The sequence below is a fragment of the Anneissia japonica genome, unplaced genomic scaffold, assembly GCF_011630105.1.
Source record: "Anneissia japonica isolate Jap-2015-1 unplaced genomic scaffold, ASM1163010v1 scaffold11229_len202898_cov190, whole genome shotgun sequence".
Taxonomy (NCBI): domain Eukaryota; kingdom Metazoa; phylum Echinodermata; class Crinoidea; order Comatulida; family Comatulidae; genus Anneissia; species Anneissia japonica.
The window spans coordinates 48,441-71,279 of record NW_022743271.1 but is presented as its reverse complement, the minus strand read 5'-3'; the positions used below and the strand labels follow the sequence as shown (position 1 = coordinate 71,279).

Genomic DNA, 22,839 nt, shown 5'->3' with positions numbered 1-22,839 from the left:
TATGTACAAAGTACTGAGGTGGTATACGTAATAATTTTAGCATTAAAAATGTACAATATTCCAAGATATTGATCTTTGTATGGACCACAGGAAGTAGAGAAATTTGTATTGATTATAAATCATAATTAGTAAAAGCACTTGGCACAGCGGCCTTTCAACCTTGAGGTTGATCCGTCTTTGGCAAAATGCTTGCAAGACACTATCAACAAAGTACTACTTCACTGACGGCAGAACACTGCGTAACACGCCTTCTTTAACACTGCGCAACCGAATGATATAGCTCCTTCAGGGCAAAACAAATTCAACATTTCAATTGCATAAAATAAATATAAAAATTGACCGAAAATCACATTTGCACATTGTATTTATTACATGTACTTACATTCCTATCTTTAAAAAAATCTTAAATATATATCTAGGCATATATTTATTATGAATTTTAATTTAAATATTCATCAACTAACATCTTTTATTAAAAGAATTTTTTAATAACAATTTTATTTTTTCATACATTTGTCTTCTTTCATATTTTATTCACATAGAAATAAATTTTACATAATAATGATTATAATGCTGTACAACAAGCAGATGCTGTCACACTTAGTTTAGTAAAATATTTGGCAAATTAATCCTTAAAAATATGGAAAACATCAAATATTACTTCATTTATCAGTCCTTAATCATCATAAATCAAAAATATTTCAATTTCAATTTATTCAAGAAAACCTCCGGGACAGAGAAGTAAAAACAAGGTACAACAAAAACAATTCATTAAAATGGACAATTTCGTTACAAGAACCACAACATAAAAAAACACGAAAAATGTTTACAAATTCTTAAAAAATACCAACAAAATTCAATTACATCAATAAATATACCAGAATGTACTGATTTTTAAAGAAAGCATTTCATTAAATTATATTTTTATATGAAATTGTGGTGGGCAGAAAAATTTCAGAAACCAGAATTATATTTTCTGAAAGTTTAGACTTTCTACTTTAATTTGATACCAAATTTGTTTTGTTATCACCAATTTAAAAAATTAGGTGTCATAATAATAATAATAATGCCCTGTTTTTGCATGGAATTTTTCTTCAGCTAATGTAAGCTACAATTTACATAGTTTTCTATAACTTAGGGTAACATTATAGCTCATTGTATCTTTATGTTTGCATTGTAAAGCGTTTAAATTCTTATTATTTTTTCAGACTAAACACTGGATGGTCATTTCATACCAAGGCCTCGCAGAGGTACAAAAAAGGTGACTCGTTGTCTCAAGATGAACATGAGAGAATTCTTTGTGTAATTCAGAAAGCCGAGAAGCTGGATTTCCTGGAGCAGGAGCGAATTGGGTTTGTATACTTTCAATATCAATTTCAGTATTAATACATAATTAACGTGAAGGTAGCACGTTGCAGACTAATATTCAATTTATTTCACAAGCTTTGTATAATTTACTATGTATCTGGTTTATTTCAACAATTGTTGTTAAATAATAATAATATAATATTTATTTTATTTAATATTTTCTAATATTATAATAAGCATCATTAATAATACATTTAATTTATAATTGATCTTGTTGTACATTATGCCAAACATTAAACAGTTGTACAGTTTCGTAACATTTGTAACAGTATGATTTTTATATAATACTATGTACTATATCTGGTTATATTTCAACAATTGTTTTTATTTTTAATATTATAATCACTCATCATTATTAATAATACATTTGATTTGATAACGGCGGGAACGGTTTGTTTTCCCAACCTTGAGGTCGGGGTTTCAATCCCCTCTCTGTGAATTTCACTTGTGTCCTTGAGCAAGGCACTTTATCTGCATTGCTTCCCTCCAACCAGGAGTATAAATGGGTACCTGGTGGGTTTGCCTGCTCCTGCGCTGATTACCAGCAGAAACACTTAGCATGTGGACCCAATGACCAGGGAAAGGAACTGCACTTTATAACCTCAAAGAAGAGGTGCATTATAAATACCCATACCAATAACAGTACCAGTATTAATGCTCTACATCGTGCTAACATAAACAGTTGTATCTTACATATTAACAGTATTTTTTTATATTATTTAAACAATATGGCTATATAATGTTTTTTAACGCAGACCTCCCAAGTTCAAAAAAGCCACTTCAAAGTGATCCGTTTTATTGAGTTTTCTTATAAAACACATCAAATTTATTGTTTTTTGCTGCTTGAGATTTGTACAGTTAAAATTCCCTTAATACATGATTTATTCTTAACATCCTTGAAGTAATAACGTGAAAAATCAGACGAAAAAGTAATATAATGGAGAAACACAGGCCTAAAATACTAAATATTATTTTACATTTAGTTGAGGTAAAATCTTTTTTTTTTTCAATTGCTTTTAGTCAGTTTCAAAGAACACATAAATATTCATGAGATCAGAAATTACCAAATGTTGCACTTTTGATCACTATGGAAATGCGCTATAAATATTATTGAATTAGTGTTTTGAAGAAATTATTGTCCCACAATACAACAGTATTCATTATTCGTTTGGATCAAAAAAGACAAAATTAAAGAGAAAATCAGACTAAAACTCTACAACTCACTAGTCAAGCCAATACTTCTCTACAACAGCAGCACATGGAGACTAAAGTAAAAAAACGAAGAAAAACTCAACATATTCCACAGGAAACACCTCCGACAATTGATAAAAATAAAATATCCTCACAAAATTTCAAATAAAAAACTACTCTAGATGCCAATACCGACCAATTTCACTAGACATTTTGGAAGCCCGGTGGCGATTGATGGGACACACCCTAAGACAGGATAACTCAACACCCACGAACACAGCTATTGATTATTATTTCAGCATGACCACTAATATCAAATTCTGGGGAAGACCAAGAACTACATTACCGATCACCTTACATAATGACCTCACAAAACTTAAAAATCTCAGCCAGTCAACATCACCATGTCACACATCACTCAAGAACACGAGGGAATTAAACGAATTAAAGAACACAGCAAAAAACACATCAGACTGGAAAGAACTTATCAGAAACATAAGCAGAGCAGCCGAGGCGTAGATGTTGAATTGGCTTCTCAGCGGAACGGCAATATCATCATCATCATACAACAGTAAAAAGTACATGATCTGGTCGGCTTGTGGGAAGTCACATATTCCTGGCTCTGTTTTGATTGGGCAGGTTGTCAAGTTTCATCGTTGACATCCCAGAAAGGTCCAACTCCACTCCATATCATATAGCCTTATGATATATTCCAACATATTCTATGATTGATTATTGCCTTCACTGTCAAGGACAAGTAAAAAAATTAATTGGTTTCTCATCACGTTTACACTCAGTTCTTTTTTTTTCCTTTTTTTTTTAAATATATATATTTTAATTCATATTTTGTTAACACGTTGAAATTTTAAAATAATCTTAATAACATCAGTATTATAATAATACTGATAACGAGTATCCTCTACTTTGGCCTTGTATGATCAGATTCAACGATCTACCAATAATACAATCTCATTGAAACATTTTTGCTGGTAAATTTGTCCATAAAAATTTAGCTATTCGTTCAGCATGAGGCATTTTACCCCTTTTGAGTGGGGTTTAATGACTTGAAAAAACAACACATATACTCATGGCCTAGACATAGACTACTGTAGAATGATGTTCACTTATTGGGATCTCTATTAATTCAAAAAATTGAGATGAGAAAATGTTAAAAAATTATAAGTAAAAACCCCTGTTATAATATGTATCTTTCTATCTAATTTAAAACTCACTCATCTATCAGATGACAATGTTACAATCCACCAACTTATTCTTGCATTACATTTCATATTATTTGGACACTTTGATTGAACTAGCTTTAAGATAAATACGATTGATGGTGTAGTCTATAAATAATAGTTGACGTGTAAATTTTTTAATACGGTCTTTTTAGCTGAACAAACCGACTGCATTGCACGCTGTGCTTTACTGCTGTTGAATTATTGATTACTTTTTTCCCGAGTCACCTTGGTGATTATGTAGTGCGCTTCTTATTCATGAATTTATAATAATTTGCTGGTTAATACTTACTTAAAGGCCTTCGCTCCTCTAGGAGCCTCTCTGTTGACTATTTCTCTCTAATGCACCCTGTCTTGTGCAATAATTTCCCTCTGTGCTACATGTCACCTTCAAATTCTACAATCCTGGTGCCATGTTTACAAACACAGGTTTCGTTTTCCTGCCTAATTTACATTTTTCTCACAATATTTATGAAGTCTATTGTACAGGGACCAAAAAAAAAAAGAAATTAGCTGGCTCATTTGGACCAGGTTATACCTTGCAAATCAACCATTATGTCTCCTTTCATGGTTTTGTTTACTGTCGTTTCTAAGTCTTACTATTGCATATACAGATTTGTTATAAATTGTTTTTGCATTATTAGGATGAAAGTTTTTTGCATCCATGAATGTTAATAAAGATGAAATATATACTTGAATATTAAATTGAATTGGAATAAATAAATGATATTTCATTCATAGTTTACTTCATAATTTTCTTCACTTCACGGAAGCTGCTATTGATCATGAGCAAAATCCTGTCTCCGTACAGGATTTGAACCCAGGACCCTGGGATGTAGGCAAGTGTCTTTACGGCCAATAGCTCCACTGTTGAAAGGGAAAGGAAAGATATTATCTAAATATTTTTTTCCTCACAATATTTCTATTGTAAATCAGCATTTTAAGACAATTAACTCAAAAGTAAATCAGTATTTTTTTTTATTCATTGTATGTTTTCTTAATTTATTATTCTGCACCTGGTATATAGTATACAGTTGGGAAATTATGTTGATTGTTCTTCCACTATGGAAACTCATAGGGTTATGAAACTGTATATATTACTGTATTTCTTGTATATTTATGTTGTCTCCCTGAAAATTAATCTAAAATCTAGAAATTATGTTAATCATTCAATTTACATAATACATCAGATTACTGTATAATGCCTAATGAGTTGTTCAAAAGAGTAGATACAGTATGTTAACAGATTATTTTAAGTAATTGCAAAGCCAAAGCAAAATCATTACTTTTTTCATTTGCATATCTTCACTAGAATTATTACTACTGTCCATAGATTACAGTGTAGTGTATTTGATTAAAGATCAGTTCCAGTACCAACGTTTTCTAAAAAATTAATTACTTTTCCAGAAATATACAGATGTTTAGAGTAATTAAACATTAATCAGGTTTTTATTTTCATGATCTGAGAAGATGCTTTAATTATAGGCCAGTTTTTTGTATACAGTATCCTTGTTTTCAGTCGGTGGCATGTCAACCATGGTCTAAGACACAAAGGAACTTACTACACTACATTGACAACTATGAAATCACAGTATTTCCATTTGAAACTTAAGTAAATCCACATTAACTTAAAATATAAAACAGCTCACTTCCAAAATAAAAAAAAAAGAATTCATGAATAAACATTACTCTGTAGACACATATACAAGAGTATTCTTTACTCAGCGATAGTATTTTTACCAATCATAAACCTGAGATTAATTTTGTTGACGTCTTTAATGGCCGTTTTGAATATTGTATGCTAGATATAAGCGGCTTTTGTTACTGTAATTTGCACGAGGCTGACAGTATTGCATAATATTTCAATGCACTCAGCACGAATATTCCGCTATGTCCATTAATCGATCCATGATGACGTCGTTGCCTGACAGTATTGCTCCAAGTCTACCGACTTAAGATCACTGCATCATCATATTGAAATCAGATTATGTTGAGCAGATGAATATTTCTTTATACATTTTTTTTTTACTGGCCGGCTTTACGGCACTATATATCTTATTTTATCTTGTATCGTATACAATCCAACCTTCGTAATAGTGATGATCTAGTATCAGTATATGATGATAAATACTGTTAAGTTATACTTTGAGACCACCTTCCGATTACTAGATAAACTGACACATTATAATGAAGGTTGAAGTTGCTACAATTATCTTTATTTTTTAACCTTTATGACATATTATTTTCTTGATTGTAACTTGCAAATGTTGACCTCATGGGAGATAACGTTATATTGAATGAGCCATCAAGGATAAAGAAAGATTTAAATTGAATGATAACAAATTCAAATTGCATTCTTATACCCTATTCACGCAAGACGAAATATTGAACGTGATTTGTATTGTAGAAAATTTAGCAAGCGTCCCCTGGTACGTGTCGGTGTGTGTAGCATATCTGGGTAAAGATTATTAAACATTCTAGGGAGGAAAACAAAACAAACATCACAGAGGCCTGTAATGGTCTTGATATATTTATCATAGATTTGTGTTCTTGGTAATGGGAAGAGAGGCAATCATTACCTTGTCTCTGATTTGGTGTGTCTTTCTTCGCTGTTTGCCCAACTATCTTTTTCCATGCGAAATCCCTTCAGAATTATAGTATATTATTGCTTGAAAATTCTTATATTGGAATTTCCCATACAGTATGCTTTTGGTAGGATCACTATGCCAAACTCTTCAGGGGAGTGGAGTGATAGACCAACCTAGTTAGATTGTAAACAAAAGCACCCTATACTAAAGAAAAGGGAAGGAGGTATCCCAATATACCGACATTTACCAATGCTAGAATTCTTTTTATATGTATGAAAACAGCATTCTTGGTAGCTGGAATCTTGTGAAGTCTGTGTAACAATTTTGCAAGCCTATAATGTAAAATTTTCCTTTGTGGGATGATGTAAGTAATTTGTGTGCTCATATGCATTCTTGATATAAAAATCTTTAATTATTTCTTTTCAAGTTGCTGTTGATCATTGTTTGGATTTTCAAGTAATTTAAATATGTTTATTTTTTTAGTCTTTATTCCATTTCAAAGATACCGTCATATATTATGGTATAGAAAACCCCTAAAATATCAAAGAAAACATTTAAGCTCATCTAATAAAAGGATGAAATATGCAATAACTTCTTCTAGTGATTCACTAACAAATAAATTTTTAACTACTGTATACAAAATCTTAAGTTGATTACCAACTAACTCTATTGAAAAATTATAGGAACCAGTAATATTTTGAGTCTATAGTGGAAATGAAAATTTTAAATGAAACAAAATAACTTTACATGATTAATAAATATATACTGTAAAAGCCATTCAAATTTTTTATCTTTTCCCCTTTAAATTTTTTTTTTCTACAGTAGTTGAATGCAGTCAGTTGTATGTTAAATAGCAAATTGTAGTAAATTGTATAGAAGGTGGGTTTAGTTTCATTTTTTATCCATTTTTGCTATTGAAAATCCTGAAATCTCTTTCCAGTTATTGGATGTGATGCACCATTTCGATCTGCATGCTCACATTGATCGTTAACCGGTACTGTACGCACCACGGTGACGTGATGATAACGTTGGCATGTCTCCTTAATGCGCACACTGCATCTTTTTAATGAGACTATAGATGCCTGATTGCTCCAATTTATTAGCAAAATTGCTGCTAAATTTCTGTTAGGATTTTGTGAAGTTGTCATTATTTCATCGCTGGATTAGAATTATTGTTGTAATGCAAACTCATATTTCAAATCAATTGTGTTGTGAATCTTTCGGTAATGTCGATACAGCTCAAGGACAAGGTGCCGGTGTTGGCAGGTTGCCAGGAGTATACAGTACTATCACCTGACCACCGTTATTACAGCCACATACCTTCATAGAGGGCAGTGCCAATAGTGATAGTTCTACAATTAAGAAATTTGTACATGTACATGCATTTATCACTTGATTGTTCTGAATATGAACTTTCACCTTTTGGGTTTCTTTTTTTAAACCTGTACAGTAGTTAATAAAAATAGTCTGACCATCATTAGCAAAATAGATATGAGGATGAACAGGGATGACTTTTGGTAATGATGGCATAAAATGCATTTCCTCCAAAAACTTCATTTATTTGAAAATTTACAATATTAAAAAAAAGAATTTTATGATACAAATTACAATAAATCTTTGGTTTATGCACAGTATAGAAATTTGCTTACCACTGTCATAGAACTACAGTAGTTTAATGATAAACAAACTCACTAAACAAATATGAATGGATTTTTGAACAAAAGATTATCTGAGGTGAGAGCATGTTTGGTGCAAGAGGCACAGAGTCGAATACCAGGTTTGTTGGGAATATAAAAGTTACAAAGAGGAAATTAATGCTTCAGGTCTTCACTTGCATTTCAACACATCCATTATAGGGGTCAGCAATTTTCTATTAAGAAGCAGTCGTTGATCCCCCTTCTCCAGTTTTTGAAATTCATACTTTACATCCACTCAAGTTCCCAACTGTTAGTGATTAGTGTAATAGCATTAAGTGCATTAATGCTGCTAAGTGCATTAAGGATGGCTTTTTGAGGTCAGTAAGAACATCATATCAATGTTCTATAAATCTGTTTTGAAAGCATGTTAAAACATTCCATTGTTGTTTGGTAAGTAATGCTGAGGGTTTAAGATTATGAATGGATGTATCATTAAGTGCACCCACGCATTATCAGTGTCATATGTCAATCAAACTGTATTGAAATCATATTTAATGCCAGGATGATTTTTTTTAAATTGATTATGTTATAGGTGATGCTAAACATCATGATAAATGTATTCTCATTGAGTTCTTAATCAGTGTTACCATTTAGTTATGCTTTACAATTTATCTGTATCTGTATTAGTTACTCCAGCAAAATGGAAAGTTACGCATCCTACTAGAGTTGAGTGCTCAAGACTAGATGAATTATGTTGAGGGTACATTGTATATGAAGTTTGCAGCTGCAATCTTGAATTGGTTTTAAGTTCAGGAAGGCTGATGATTGAGGGTGGTAAGCTGTTCCAGGTTGGGATTGTGGTGATGAAAAAACTTGTGTTGTACATTTTAGTCTTAGCATGAAGTCTGTGATAAGAGAATTGGAGATCATCGGTGCCTTCTAGATTATGTACCAAAATAACTCTTTTCCAGCTGCCGTAGCAGCTGTATGGGTGCAGCTGACCACATGCATGTGAAGTGTCCTAAGTGTGTGTCAATAAAGAGCTTATAAAGTCTTATAACAATTTCTCCAATTATCTCCATTTTTATATTTTGTTGCAACCTTCTGCTTCAGACTTTGTTCCCACCTTTTATGTAAGTGGAGTCGATGGTGCGGTTTGCCACACCCTTCATATATTCATTTCTACTGGATTCTCGTCTGTCAACCCCGCTGCTTTATGACCATGACACATTCACTCCATCTCCATTTTGGCCTCCTTTTCTATATACATATATGTCAAATATAGAAAGAGCTTCAAACATTTTTAATGTGAAAAAAATACAGTTAAGAACAAAAATATTAAATTGAACCGGTACAGAGTGATAATAGCAAGGGTGTTCCCCAAGCATTCTCTACCACTGGTATATTCTGTGAGGCCTACACTAACTGTAAATTGAGTATTGAGCATCCAATGATTAGCAAGCAGCACCAAACTGTTTATGAGCCTGCATATACCGTATGAGTGTTCAACCACTGTATTTTTATGCTTTACAATAAAGTCAAATAAAGACTGCTATTTGCAAGGGATAACAATGCCATATGCCGCTAGTCCGTATTGATTAGTTCTCAGTTCCTTGCTTAGCCACTGTACGACCAGTCATATTTTTCAGCCATTTGCTCATTAACATTAAGCATTATGCTTGACTGATTTATTTAATTTGCATGCGGAATAATAACCATACACAGGCCAAGAGAGGTATTGTGAAAATGTTATTGGAAATGGATCACACTTGTCAAGATTATGTTGATAACTGGAAATGTTACACTCATGTTGATTCTAAACAATGATATGGCAAATAATAAATATGATAATTTAAGATATATTTTTATTGTCTTTTTTTTTGTATATGTTTAAAATATGATTCTGTAATCCTCCACAGTATGTAGTGAAGAAATTTGTACCTGTATAGTCCCTAATTTATTGGAACTCTATTCAAAGGAAAAATAGATGTGTCCACTAATTTTACTGTACCCTAACTTTCCTTTTATTCATTTTAAATCCAAATGTTTACTTATAATCCAGAAGTTACCACTTTTGTTTTTGGCTTTAGTCCATGCTATTCTTTTATCATATTATTTAGTGTTGAATTTGAATATATAAAATATATTGCATTATATATTCAAGGAAAAATATAGTAGGTTTGCAAAAAACATATACTATAGAAACAACTCAATTTGTCCTACATACGTATCCATTTTTAAAAATATAATTTTAAAATATTGTTATGCATCAACATTTGCATTTAAAAAAGTAACTATAAGAAACAACCATAAATCGGTATTTACAAAGGTTTGATAGCAAAAAAAAACAACATAATAATTTAAGTGTTTAAATTAAATTTCAGATTTATAGCATTTTATACGATATGGCATCCATTTTAATTCCATTCAGAATATGATTTAGTATCGCTCTTTTCTAGATCTATTGATAATTGTTTCACAATCAATCATATTAAGAATGATGGCTGCTTAATGGAAATAATAGAGAGGTTATAGTATGCCCTCTGGAAATGTGGGCGGGAGAGTTTAAAAGGAGGGGTAGCTTGTTGAACACTATGTAGCATATTCCATGGAAATGGGGGAGGGAGAGGGGCTCATGAAGTGTTTTGAATTTATTTTGTTGGGTTTTGGTTTTTTTTTTTTTTTCTTTTTATTTAGGATATGTTGGGATTTTTCCTGTTCGCAATCAACTTAAAAATATTAGCTCAAGTTTTAGCCATTTAGTTGTATGTGTTTAATGTTATATATTAATTAAAATTTATTATTTTTAAGTAAAAATTGTTTTACTTAATTTATAATTAATAAACAATTTTAGTATTCATATATTAATACAGTAATAACAATAATTGATTTCTTGTATTTATCTAGTATATCAACAATATCCCACAATAAACAGCTTTAATATACACTGGTCTCCCTCTAATTAATGATTCCTCCAATTATAAAGGCCACCTCCAATTAAAGACCACTTTTTTGTGTAATATGTATGTTGTGTAATATGTTCTGGGAAGAGAATTGGAAATATAGTTTACTGTCGATTAATTCTGTCATACTGGCAAGACCGCCCCTCCCCACACCACCATTCTTTATTATTATTTAAATATCATTGTCACTGATCACCTGTGTAAATATACATTATATAATGGAATTTATTAAATGAACAAGTACGATTACTGGTTTGAAAAAAGTTGTGTTTGACCAGACTTCAAGATTGTAAATTGGATCAATAGCAATTAAAATCCCAGATCTTAACCCAAAAGTCTGCCTCAGGTTTGCTGCTGTAGTGCAGTTTCTGGCAGTTAACGCAGGCCAGGATTTTCCAAAGTATAATTTCATGGATAATAAGTCAGCATGTAATCTGACTCTGAAGTGGCTTTTATTGTTGAGCAAAAAAAAATGTTGAAAATGTATTCTATGAAAAATGCCAAAGAAATATCAAAAATCACTTTTGAATAACTCTTTGAAGTAACTTAAACACTGTAAACTTAAGCATAGAAATTAGTGTATTTAAAAAAAAGTTTGCCCATAATTTTACAGCAAAAAAATGATAGAAACACTCCAATTGACTGGGGTCAATGAAGTGTAGAGAGTTTTTAGTAATTTTATCATTATCCAGTATAAAAATCAGAGTACACATTTTTTTTAATTTTATAATTTGTAGGTTACTACAAATGAGAATGTTAATTTAAAAAATTATTGTTCATGATTTTTTTGTCATTTTCAGGGGATAATACATGCTTTAATTTATGAATTGTATTTCTCCTCATAAAATATAAACTGTAGTAAAATATCTGTCATTCAGCAACAACTGAATTGTTTTCAAAAACTATACAAATCTTTATTTAAACCCTCCAGTGAAAGAATTTTAAGGAAATAAAAAATTATAAAATACAGTAAATAAATAAATTTTAAAAATAAATGAATAAATAATAGGAAAAACTAATTAGTTATTTTTAGTTTGATACTGCATATCATATGCAAGAAGAAAATGAAATTGTAAAAGAGAATTTGGATCTTGATAATACCCGCTGCTAATTGGGGATCGGATTCAACACTAGTGCAAGCTCAGTGGTCTAGTGGTTATGACACCAGGCTAGTGGAGGTCATGGATTTGATATCCACCCAATTATTTGAGAACGGATACTGAGTATTCGGTATGGATGTGGCAAAAACATCACTCTATGAAAATCTTTCTTGACATAAACACATCAAAATAGCATAATTATAATTACTTTATATAAATCAATATTTTTTATTTCAGTCGGTTGGTGGAAAGGTTGGATAATATGAAGAAGAATGCGTTGGGTAACGGTACCACTCAGTGCATTCTATGCGGTGATGAGTTTGGTTTACTAGGAGCCTCCCCACTCACTTGCTTTGATTGTAAACGGGTAAGAAACAATTTAAACATTTCATTAAAGCGACATATTCCCATTTATATAATAATATATGACACAGTGTTTTATAATTCTGTATAATTTCTAAAGTTGTGTCCATACTATCAAATTTTATGTGACAAAAACCTGTGATATGTCCACGGCAAGTTGGATGGCCGAGCGGTTAAGGCAGGGGCACCGCAACGTACAGATATAATATCGGCACTGGTTCGAAAGGTACGCTTGCCTGGTGTTGGAACAAGTGTTTTCGGATGAGGACTAAACCGTAGGCCCAGTGTACATAATTGGGCTCATGTGCATTTTTAAAAACCCAATACATCTTTTGAGACGATTAGTCGGGTTACCCCGGTGTACTAGTCCATTTAGCCCCTGCTGTGGACAGACAAGAGTAGCTGGTACCGGTTTACCGGGTAGCTCAGACACAAAGAGACCCTTAGAGGAGAAGCAAGTTACAGTAAGAGCCAGTCACCTTTACCACTTTGAACCCGTTTCAATGTAAAGTACTATGTAAATCTAATTACATCGAGAACAGCTTAGCTCAGTCGGCTAATCTGGTGGTAGCCACTGTGTATGCGCTGAACCGTAGAGATCTCTAGGTTCCCGGTTCAATTCCCATCGCTGCCTCTCCTTGTGTTTCAACTGGAGGACTAAAATACACTGTTACAATAGTGCACTGTCATTTGGATGAGATGTCTAAGCCGTTGGTCCCGTGTGCATTTATGGTGCACCTGCACGTAAGAACACACTCTTCTGAAAAGAGTTGGGGATTGTCTCCCGGTGTACTGCCCAACCACCACCAGAAGAACCCCAATGGAAGTAAGTCTTCTTCTAAACTTTCATGGGCTATCCTTGGTGTTTACACCGAATAAATCAAATCCATATATTGCATGTATAATATGACATCATGCCCATAGGCACATCACATTATTTTGTCACATAAAACTTTGATAGAATGGACAGAGCTTACCCTAAAATTTGGCAAACTTCGGCCTGAAGCAAGAAGGCTGTTTGTTTTTAAAATGCAAACCTAATAACGATTATGTTTGGATATTTATAGATTGGTTAATCTAGAATCAATCTTTTCCTGCGTGGCAGCCGTTTTTTGTAGTAATCTCCCGCCCACAATTTGACACTCAAAAGTTGACAAATAGAATCTGCATCTTAAATGTAACACTCTTGAACTATAAGAATTGATTACATTGTATATTTATACTGGAACAAATTTATGGATCAATTAAAACAAAAAGTAAGCAGTGTTTATGGGAATATATATTTGTTGTACCACAAACAAAATGTATTCAAATTTCTGGGGTTTTTTTTTAGACCAACAAACATAATATTTTTAGATTACACCTTGCATGATCAACTCTGTAACCATCCTTATCACCATCACCTCATCTATTATCATCATCATCATCATCACCACCTTCAACATCATCATCACCATCAACACCATCATTACCATCCTCATCGTCACTACTATCATCATCAACAACACCAACATCATAATCATCATCATCAACACCATCACTATTCTCATCATCATTGTCGTCGTCATCATCATCATCTTCACTATTTATCATTATTTAAGTCTATTTTGTTAGTTACTAATGAATACTAAATATCAAATTGACTCTGATAAGGGAGACAAATTTTATACTTTGTTTCACAAACTTATTTTTGTTGAGGTCATCAGAGGTGGACTGGAAAATAATGGGATGATAAATGCTTCAAGTTATATAATTAGAAAGAAATATAATCGTCAAATGTGGGCGGAAAAAAATGGGATAGTTAAATGCTTTAAAGCTATGTAATTAGAAAGAAATATACATATCTAATATTTTTGGAGATTTCAGGGCAGCGGTGGGCATAATAAAAATAAAGAAAAACTTTTATTTTTTTCTGAAATTTCCATTTTTTCGTGGTGGTAGGTGTACTGATTGGCCAAAAATAAAATTTTATTTTCATTCAAAATCATTATTAGTGGGTGGCAGACTTGCTAAACAAGGTATAAAAAAAATGTCTCGTCTAAATACCCCCTCCATTTTGACCATACAGTTGATGGTGTCTGTGGACCAAAATTTTAATTCAAAAATGTTAATTTATACTGCAAGAATTGTAAATTATATTACTGTAAAATTATGTAAATGCTAAGTGTAACAGGCCATAAAATTAGTTGGCTAAAAATATCAGGTTTTGCCATTTACTAAGAGTGGTTTACTTCAACATTTATGATCTGGGGCATTCTGAGGGGTTTTCTAAACCTAATGTAGGGATTGTTGACTTGGGTCTTATGGGTTGTATCAACCTATCTCATAATGGTGGAATTAGAAGTATATTGCATCAGGAGTATTTAAAAATAATGTTCTGGTTCATGATCTTTCTATATTTTATTTTGTTTAAAGATATTGACATCCCAAAAATCAAGAAAAAAATAATATATAATTTTTAATTGCTTATCCGAATCAAATTTATCACTATTCGGTAAGTCACATATTGGAAAAAAAAAACCACTTTTTAAACGATTTTTAGACATTCAATTTGTATTTGTACAGTATAATACAAAGACTGTAGGAATTGTATTATTTAAACATTAGTTAATTTTTAGCAAAACTTTTTTCTGATACTTAAATTAAAAACACTGGTGGCACTAACTAGGCTAACTTCAATTATTTATTAACTGAAAGCTACCGGAATAACTTAAAATATATAAAGTCTATTTAATTTTATTTTGAATTTTTAACCTTATTAGATTTCATGGCAGTCAATTTTGAATATGAACTCTTGATATTATTACTTAATATTTTATTAAACACTGATGATAATGCTGTAAAATAATTTATTCACAAATGCTCAAATAATAACAATGATAATTAATGATTTTTATTGTTATAATGAAGATTTAGTGAATTGTGTATGTAAACCTATGCTGATTATGATCTAATTTGATTTCTTCAATTGCATACAGTACATGAATAATATATATGGTAAGATAAAACAAAAATGTCCATTCTCGTCAGTTTAAAAGTCGTTTTCCTTGCATGATGATTACAGTGAATTGGCTAGGCTTTGATACAGGTACATAGCATTACCTCCATTGATTTATAATGAAGCACTTTTATACAGGTTTACCAATGGTGTATAAAATACATGACATTTGCTGTTTTTTACAGGGGTTGTTGAGGTATTGGTGTTATTTGGTTATTTTTATTCTGCTTTTTAATATTTTTTTTATGGTTGGTTCTTTTGATGTTAATTTAGGTTTTATGTTTGGTCATCATTATTATTATAATGATTATTATAATTATTATTAATATCTCACAGCAGTTGGTAACGGTAAGAATATTTTACCAAGATTTTTTTATAGGTGGTTTTTTTTTTAAAGTTATTTATTGATTGTATTTTCATTCTTTGAATTGCTGCAGAAAGTTAATTTGACATCTGACACAAGTAAAATTGTTATTTATATTTAACCCCTGTTTTTATTGGCAAAGCTATGATTTTAATGGCTTGAGAATTAAATGCTTTCACATTATAGAATCCATGCTATTATATCAGGGATGGTTTATTTACGGTATAGCATCACAGAAACTAGAGTCCATGCACAGGTAGCATTCATACATTTATTGCATCATGGATGATATGTACTATAGCATTTATAGTATATGCTATAGTATATTTATTATGCAATCACATAGATAGCTATCTCAGGATAGTTAGCAAACCTCTCAAATGTATTTACCAATGCTTTTAATTTTTAAAGGGTTATCAGCATTTCTTATTTTGTATTCAGATTGCTTATTTTAAGCACATTGAGACAATCTGATATTTATAAAACACTAAATAAATTCATCATATATACTACTATTGTCATTCTAACTTTTTATTTTTGTACTTTTTTAATTTGGTGAAAATTTAAAGCATGTAAACTGAAGAAGAAATATTATGTAATCGTAATGTTTTAAATTAATTTAGTTTACCTCATTTTTTCTCCCTTTTTAGTCTGTGTGTACAAAATGCGGTGTAGATACTCTCAACTGCCAGAAGCAGCCTATACTACTCTGCAAGATATGCAGTGAAAACAGAGAGGTAACAGAGCACTGATTTGTGATATTGTGGTTAACAGTGTTCTTAAGCCAGGCACCCACCGCACCAGACAGTCGTCGGCCGACGCGATTCTATAGAGAACGCTACAATGCGCGTACAATTGATTGATTTTAGTTCAGACTACCACAGACAATCAGTAGACAACGTTGTGTCTTCTAGAGCTCACATGGAGCAGGTTTGGATTCGTAGGCCGACGCTCTTATGGCTGTCATACGACGCAGTTAATGCCCAGATAGTGTTTTAGTTGGGTGCTACTTATTGGTTAAGGCGTGGGTGTGACTTATGAGAAAGTTGGAGGTGACTTAATAGTAGTTAAGATGGTTTACTTTCTCATCATTCCAGTGACAACCTGTTTTGATAGGCAATATATAAAACTGTTATCATTATATTATTGATTTTTATTGTTTATTGTGGTTATTTTTTTTTTTTTTTTTATTGTGTTTTCTTTTGTTATGAAGCTGTGGAAGAAGTCTGGTGCCTGGTTCTTCAAAGCAATTCCCAAGTATGTGATCCCTGAAAAACGGCCTGAGACTGACAAGTACCAAGCCATGGTTCCTGGTAGAATGCCTGCCTCTTCTCGTACCAGGCAGCAGCGGGGTTCAGGAAGGACACGTCGTAAGTGCCATTTATTATTAAGGCCAAAAAAAATATATACTTCTTTACCGTCAGCACCGCCCAACCCTGATTTTCTAGCCGCCTCTCATTTTTTTTTTTCTTTTTTTTTTTTAAGTCTTGAAAATTGACTAAAAAATGCCGATAATAGAGGAAAAAAGATCGTTTTTTTCATCTTCAGCACAGGGAACAAGATGTGAAGTGCGCAACCAACATTACAAGTGTTTTTTTTTTGCAAGGAAAAAAATAGATTCCCTCACATGTCTTGTTGACAGAAATCACGGACGATTTGATCAGTAGTGTAGTAGGCGTACATGTTTTTGTTTAGTTCTTTTTAGATAATAAACTATGTTTTAAATATGATAATAATAAAGTACTATGAAGAAAAATAATAGGTTACGACCTATGCTTTAATTGGCAAATGTTTTAGGCCTAGCCTAAGTACTGCCTAACTAGGCCTAGGCCTAGACCCCTAGTATGGCTAGGCCTACCTGGCCTAGCCTAGCACTGCAGCAGTTGGCCTATGGAACCACAATGCCTATTAAAATAAATATTGTATAAACAAATCTTTTGTGTAAAATTTAGTGTCTATTAATAGCCTTTGTCAAAGATTTGGCTTGGCACCAATGCAGTTTTTGAAATTTCTAGGCCTAAGAAGCCTACACAGTAGAGCTTAGGCTAGGCATGGGCCAGCAAAAAATGTTGTGGTATAATGAAAATATTGAACGCTTTCTAAGCTCACTTGATAATTGGAAGCCTGTAACTAATCTAAGGTAATTAAAGATAAAGCTTGATAATGCATTCCGTGCAAATATGGATCGCCATCAACTCTGTTGATTGCAAATTCTATCACCTGATGAGCTTGAACCATGAGAAATGGGATATACGACACGGTGCACATACATTAATCTGACCCACAAGTACCTTTCGTAATTTTGTTACTCCAATGATTCACAAGCATGAGTGGACCCTTTCTGAATATTTGTATCTAATTGTGCTCTGTGGAACACATCAATGATTTAATGGGAGATGCTATTAGTGTTTAAAATATTAATATATATTATAATAATGAGAGAGGCACGCCAACCATGGAAGACATCCTTTGGGACCATCAGTACTTAATCACTAAGTTTATGAGGCATGGTGAATGAAGTTTTTTTTCTTTTTAGGAAAATTACTTTCCTGTATTCTTAACAATGTGTACATATGATTCACATATTGTAATATTTTGGTTTTTTTTCCTTGTATTCTCAGCCATCTACCACAGTGAAAGCGAGTCAGAATCATCTAGTAGTTCTGACGATGATGTTGCAATTCGCAAAAAGAAGATAAATAAAAGGAATGGCGGACTATGTAAGTTTGTTATCAGCTAAAGTAAGTTTAAGCAATCGGTTGCCCTCCCCCCACACTTCTAGACTTCCCTCACTACTGAGCAAGAAACTTGTCCTCAATTAGTTAATATTCCACATGCTATCATCTCCTCACTCTTCCATCACACCCATCAGGCCCTCCCCATGTTAACATCCCTAGATCCGCCATATACAATACTTGTGAAATTTAATGGTATGAGGATGTCAGAGGTTCCAAGTTGGAAGAAGTCATTTCCGGGAGATCTGTTAAAATGAGCTTCTCTTAGCACATCTAATTTTGTTTTGCTACTTTTTTATGGTGATACCGATCAACATTGACTTCTGTGAGACAAATGATACTAAAGGGGTAATGCAGTAGTAAAAACATTTTAATGAATTTGGGTTATTTTCCGGGAGATTCTTGTCCAGTTGTGAGAGTGCGAGAGACTGTTCCAATTTCCTGGAGACTTCGGATCTCTTGGATGTAGACATGTAAGTCATGAGTTTATGAACCGGAGACATCAAGTTTTCTATGCATGAGATAAAGGATAAAAGCATCTGACCACCCCCTCCCCCAAAAAAGAAACAATAATACAGTATGTATTTCATATTTGTAGCAAAAGACAGTGACTGTCTTAGCATTGCCAGCTCTGGACACAATGAGTTGATGGGTATCTATGGAGCTGGTGTGGCAGGTAGCAGGACCAGTCTTGGCAGCATGGGATTTGGTGCCACCAGTGCTACAGAAAGCACGCAGCAAGAATCAGACAGTGATGATCGAAGTAAGAGTCCAACAAATACTGCAGGTATGGAATTTTCCTGCCTCAAGTGAATTATATAGCTTTGGTCCTTGAGGCCCCTGTCATATGCCCAGTTTCTGACAGGCAGAAATGAATATTGGTACAGGACATTAATTGGCTATATAACTACTCGTAAACAAATTTTTTTTTTTTAACTAGTAGTAATATAGTACTATATATTTACCATATTTTGGCAAAGTTAATGAACTTAAAATGTGTAATTCCATGCAATCAATTTATTCCAAACTCATTTTTGTCGCAAAGTCAGACTAGGCTATTGACATGAATATCTGATAGTCCCTGTTCATGGTTATTGATATTTTTGCAGTTACTAAATCATTTTACTAATAATTCACTAACTATGATAATATATTATCTTAGTTACTGATTTCTATAACCATAATTATTGGAATACCTTTACCATAATTAGATAATATCCATTGACCCTGGTGATTAGTGACCTTTGTTTTTATATTGGTTTATATTCCCTCACCATAGTGATATTCACTATCCATAGTACCCTTATACAAAAATAGTTTTTATTTCCTCATAATGGTAAATAATATTTACTTAACATTGTATAATTGGTATCCCTTTTTACCTTGGGATTTGTCTTCCTCGCCATTGTTACCAGTATCTCTTCTCCATGGTAACTGATAATCATTTAGCATATTATTAGTATTTCTTGCTATGATATTCTAATATCATTTCTTCCTCATTACAAAAAAAAATTGACATTCCTTACTGTTCTGCTGTTTCCATGGTAAATTAAACAAAGGAACCAACCAATTATATGCAAAACATATATGCTTATTAATTGTTCTTGAACATGGTATTCTGCTATTATCTTCTTAACTGAATTTCAATATTTGATATATATATAATATGCAACTATGATGAAAAATAATATAGTTTTATACTTAATTAAGGCCAAATAAAATAAATTGTTTGTTTGCCCTGCTTTTTAAAAAAATGATAAATAGGGGCGGGTGGAAAAAGTTTTTTTTTTTTTTTTCACTCATCAGATGGAATAAAAATAACCCACAGAGGCCTCGAATGGCAATATCATACATCAGACAACAACTTTAGACTAATTTGTAGGGCATCTGGCAAAAAATAAAAATAAATTCATTCACATTTTTTCAGTGAGTTATAGGTGGGTGAAGGAGGGCAAACAAACAATGTCTATGTTGTTCAAACTGGGATAGATTATTATTATTAAGAAAATAACTGGGATAGATTATTATTATTATTGGGATAGATTATTTATTATTATGAAGAGCACTGTATTCATTACCATAACACTTGCAATATATGTCACTTGAAATCATTTTTCTGAATGCATTTTTCTTGATTCTGGTTGAAAAATTTTTAACCTTAATATTATGCACTCATATTTTTTTGTGACATATTTAATCTCGACGTTGAACACTTAATCATTGCCTGTTGCATATACACAGCCTGTTCTGCTATTAATTCTTTTCCTTAGATCTGAGTCGTACAAGCTCTTTGCGATCATTTCGATCTAGCACTAATTACTCTATCTCAGGTAAGGGGCAAGTAGCATGTTATAGGTGGCATGGCGCAGGTGGCATGATGAGGGCGGTTTGACGAAGGTGGCATGACCTCGGTGCATGTCATGTCAGTATTTTGCTTCTGTCATATCACCTGGTTTCATTTTCTACATTTGCCGGTATCATCCGTTTTGTTTTAATTTATTGTAACCAAAATATTTTGTTTTTTTTGTTGATATCATCATCTATATATTAAAACTCAGCATTGGTCCAAATCATTTTGTCACATGTGAAGGTTAATATTTTTATTTGCCATATCATTTTATTTGAATTGTATTAAAAAATTTTGCATGCAAAAATGTATACAGAATATATATACTCAAGAATCATTGTTCCCCTTTCATATTCCAGAGTCCAGCTTTAGCATGATGTTCTAGTGTTTTTTTTTGAGAAATATGTGTGTGTATACCAGATATATAGTGTTACATAAAAAATGTATTGCGCAGTGCGTTGTATTATAATTAGGAAAGTGTAATGGATGATTCAAATGGAATGCAATGCCAGAATTAAATATGATGTAGCTAAAGTTGTCGTCAACGCCAGATGGCGCCCTCTGTTGTCAACCAGACGTTGGTAAAGCAGTCATTACGCCTGAATGATGGTTTAGAATAGACTTTCTGGAATGGGCATTTTAAAACCTAATAATTTACTATGTACTAAAAAAAAAACATATTTAATCATCAATTAAAATTTTCAAAGAAAAATTAAGATCATGATTATGATGCCTTCAATTTTACTACCCTATAATCTCATATACCCTTTAATTCGTCGCTCACATCACGAACTAACACAATCAAAGTAGATTGTGTTTGTGAAATCACATTAGGGCGTCAAAACGAGTGTGTATTCAAGCACTTTTGTATTCTTTTCCATGCGTTACTAGGCAAATTCAGAGGTTGTAGATCGCATCCACTGGAATACTCTCGCTTTCATGTATACTTTATACAGTCAATAAAGTGCGCCCTCTCTAGTGAGATCAGTTTTTTTACTTCGCATCTCGCACAATGCGTTCGTTCGGTTAGGTTGAGATATGTTTGTTTAAAAGTCAAAATCTCAGTCAGAATCAGTTTTTTAACAAATTTGAAATAATTCCTATGAAATATTATATTCACAAGTGTCAATACTAGCAACTGAAAATATCATGTCGGCCGTTTTTATGTGTGATAACAGAACCTAAATCGAGGTAAGTCTAGGCCTAGCCTAGCAGCGTTGGATAGGCTAATGTTTTCGGCGCCTACGATATTTCTTCTCATGACCTATCGCAAAATCAAACATGAAAAATTCATCCGCATTTTTTTTTTTGTGTGGAACACAAAAAATCAAATTTCAGTCTTATTTTACATTTTTTTCATTCTTAGGAATGTCTAAATTCAGTTAAACTAGCAATTCCGTATTATATTTATAAATCTTTATAACATTATACAAAAATTAGATTTTTTTTAAAAATTGAAATTTTGCCGGGAATGGGGTTCTTTTTTAAATGAGCAAATCGTGTTAAATTTTTTTTTTTTTTTTTACAATATATTTTGGTGGAAGTAAAATTAAACATCATGAGGTGTTTGCATCTATGAATTTACTGTATTGTAGGTAACAGTGCTAACAAAGGAGTTAATGGTGTTTTTTCGTTATTAATTTATTGTAAATTATTTTAGCATAATTTTTCTATGTAAATATTTGTATCTTTATTGTTTTGTATGCATTATGTTGTCATTATCTCCACCACCCTGCTCAGTTATGGAATTTGTAATTGTTAACAAGATACCAATTATTAATTTTTTTTTACAGCAATAATTCAATTGAAGTCAGTTTAACAAAGACACTAATGATGTGCAATTAGTAACAGTCAGTTTCAATCAAAATTTAGTATTATTGGTCAGTTATATTGAAATGGTCTAACAAGGCTTTTTAGTAATGACCAGTTGTAATTATGGTCAATTAG

General features: G+C 32.2%; 1 protein-coding gene across 4 annotated transcripts in view; it reads left to right on the top strand.

The window, feature by feature from the left end:
- Positions 1-22,839, top strand: part of LOC117119430 (double C2-like domain-containing protein beta) — a 44,410-nt gene that overhangs the window by 9,781 nt on the left and 11,790 nt on the right. The window contains exons 3-9 of one of the 4 annotated variants that reach the window (XM_033264253.1): positions 1,209-1,352; positions 12,323-12,452; positions 16,461-16,547; positions 17,024-17,180; positions 18,432-18,530; positions 19,144-19,308; positions 20,816-20,875. In XM_033264253.1, coding sequence (XP_033120144.1) covers positions 1,209-1,352; positions 12,323-12,452; positions 16,461-16,547; positions 17,024-17,180; positions 18,432-18,530; positions 19,144-19,308; positions 20,816-20,875 — 842 coding nt within the window. Of the gene's footprint in view, positions 1-1,208; positions 1,353-12,322; positions 12,453-16,460; positions 16,548-17,023; positions 17,181-18,431; positions 18,531-19,143; positions 19,333-20,815; positions 20,876-22,839 lie in introns of all 4 variants that reach the window. The other 3 variants (XM_033264252.1, XM_033264255.1, XM_033264254.1) reach the window with 3 other exon arrangements.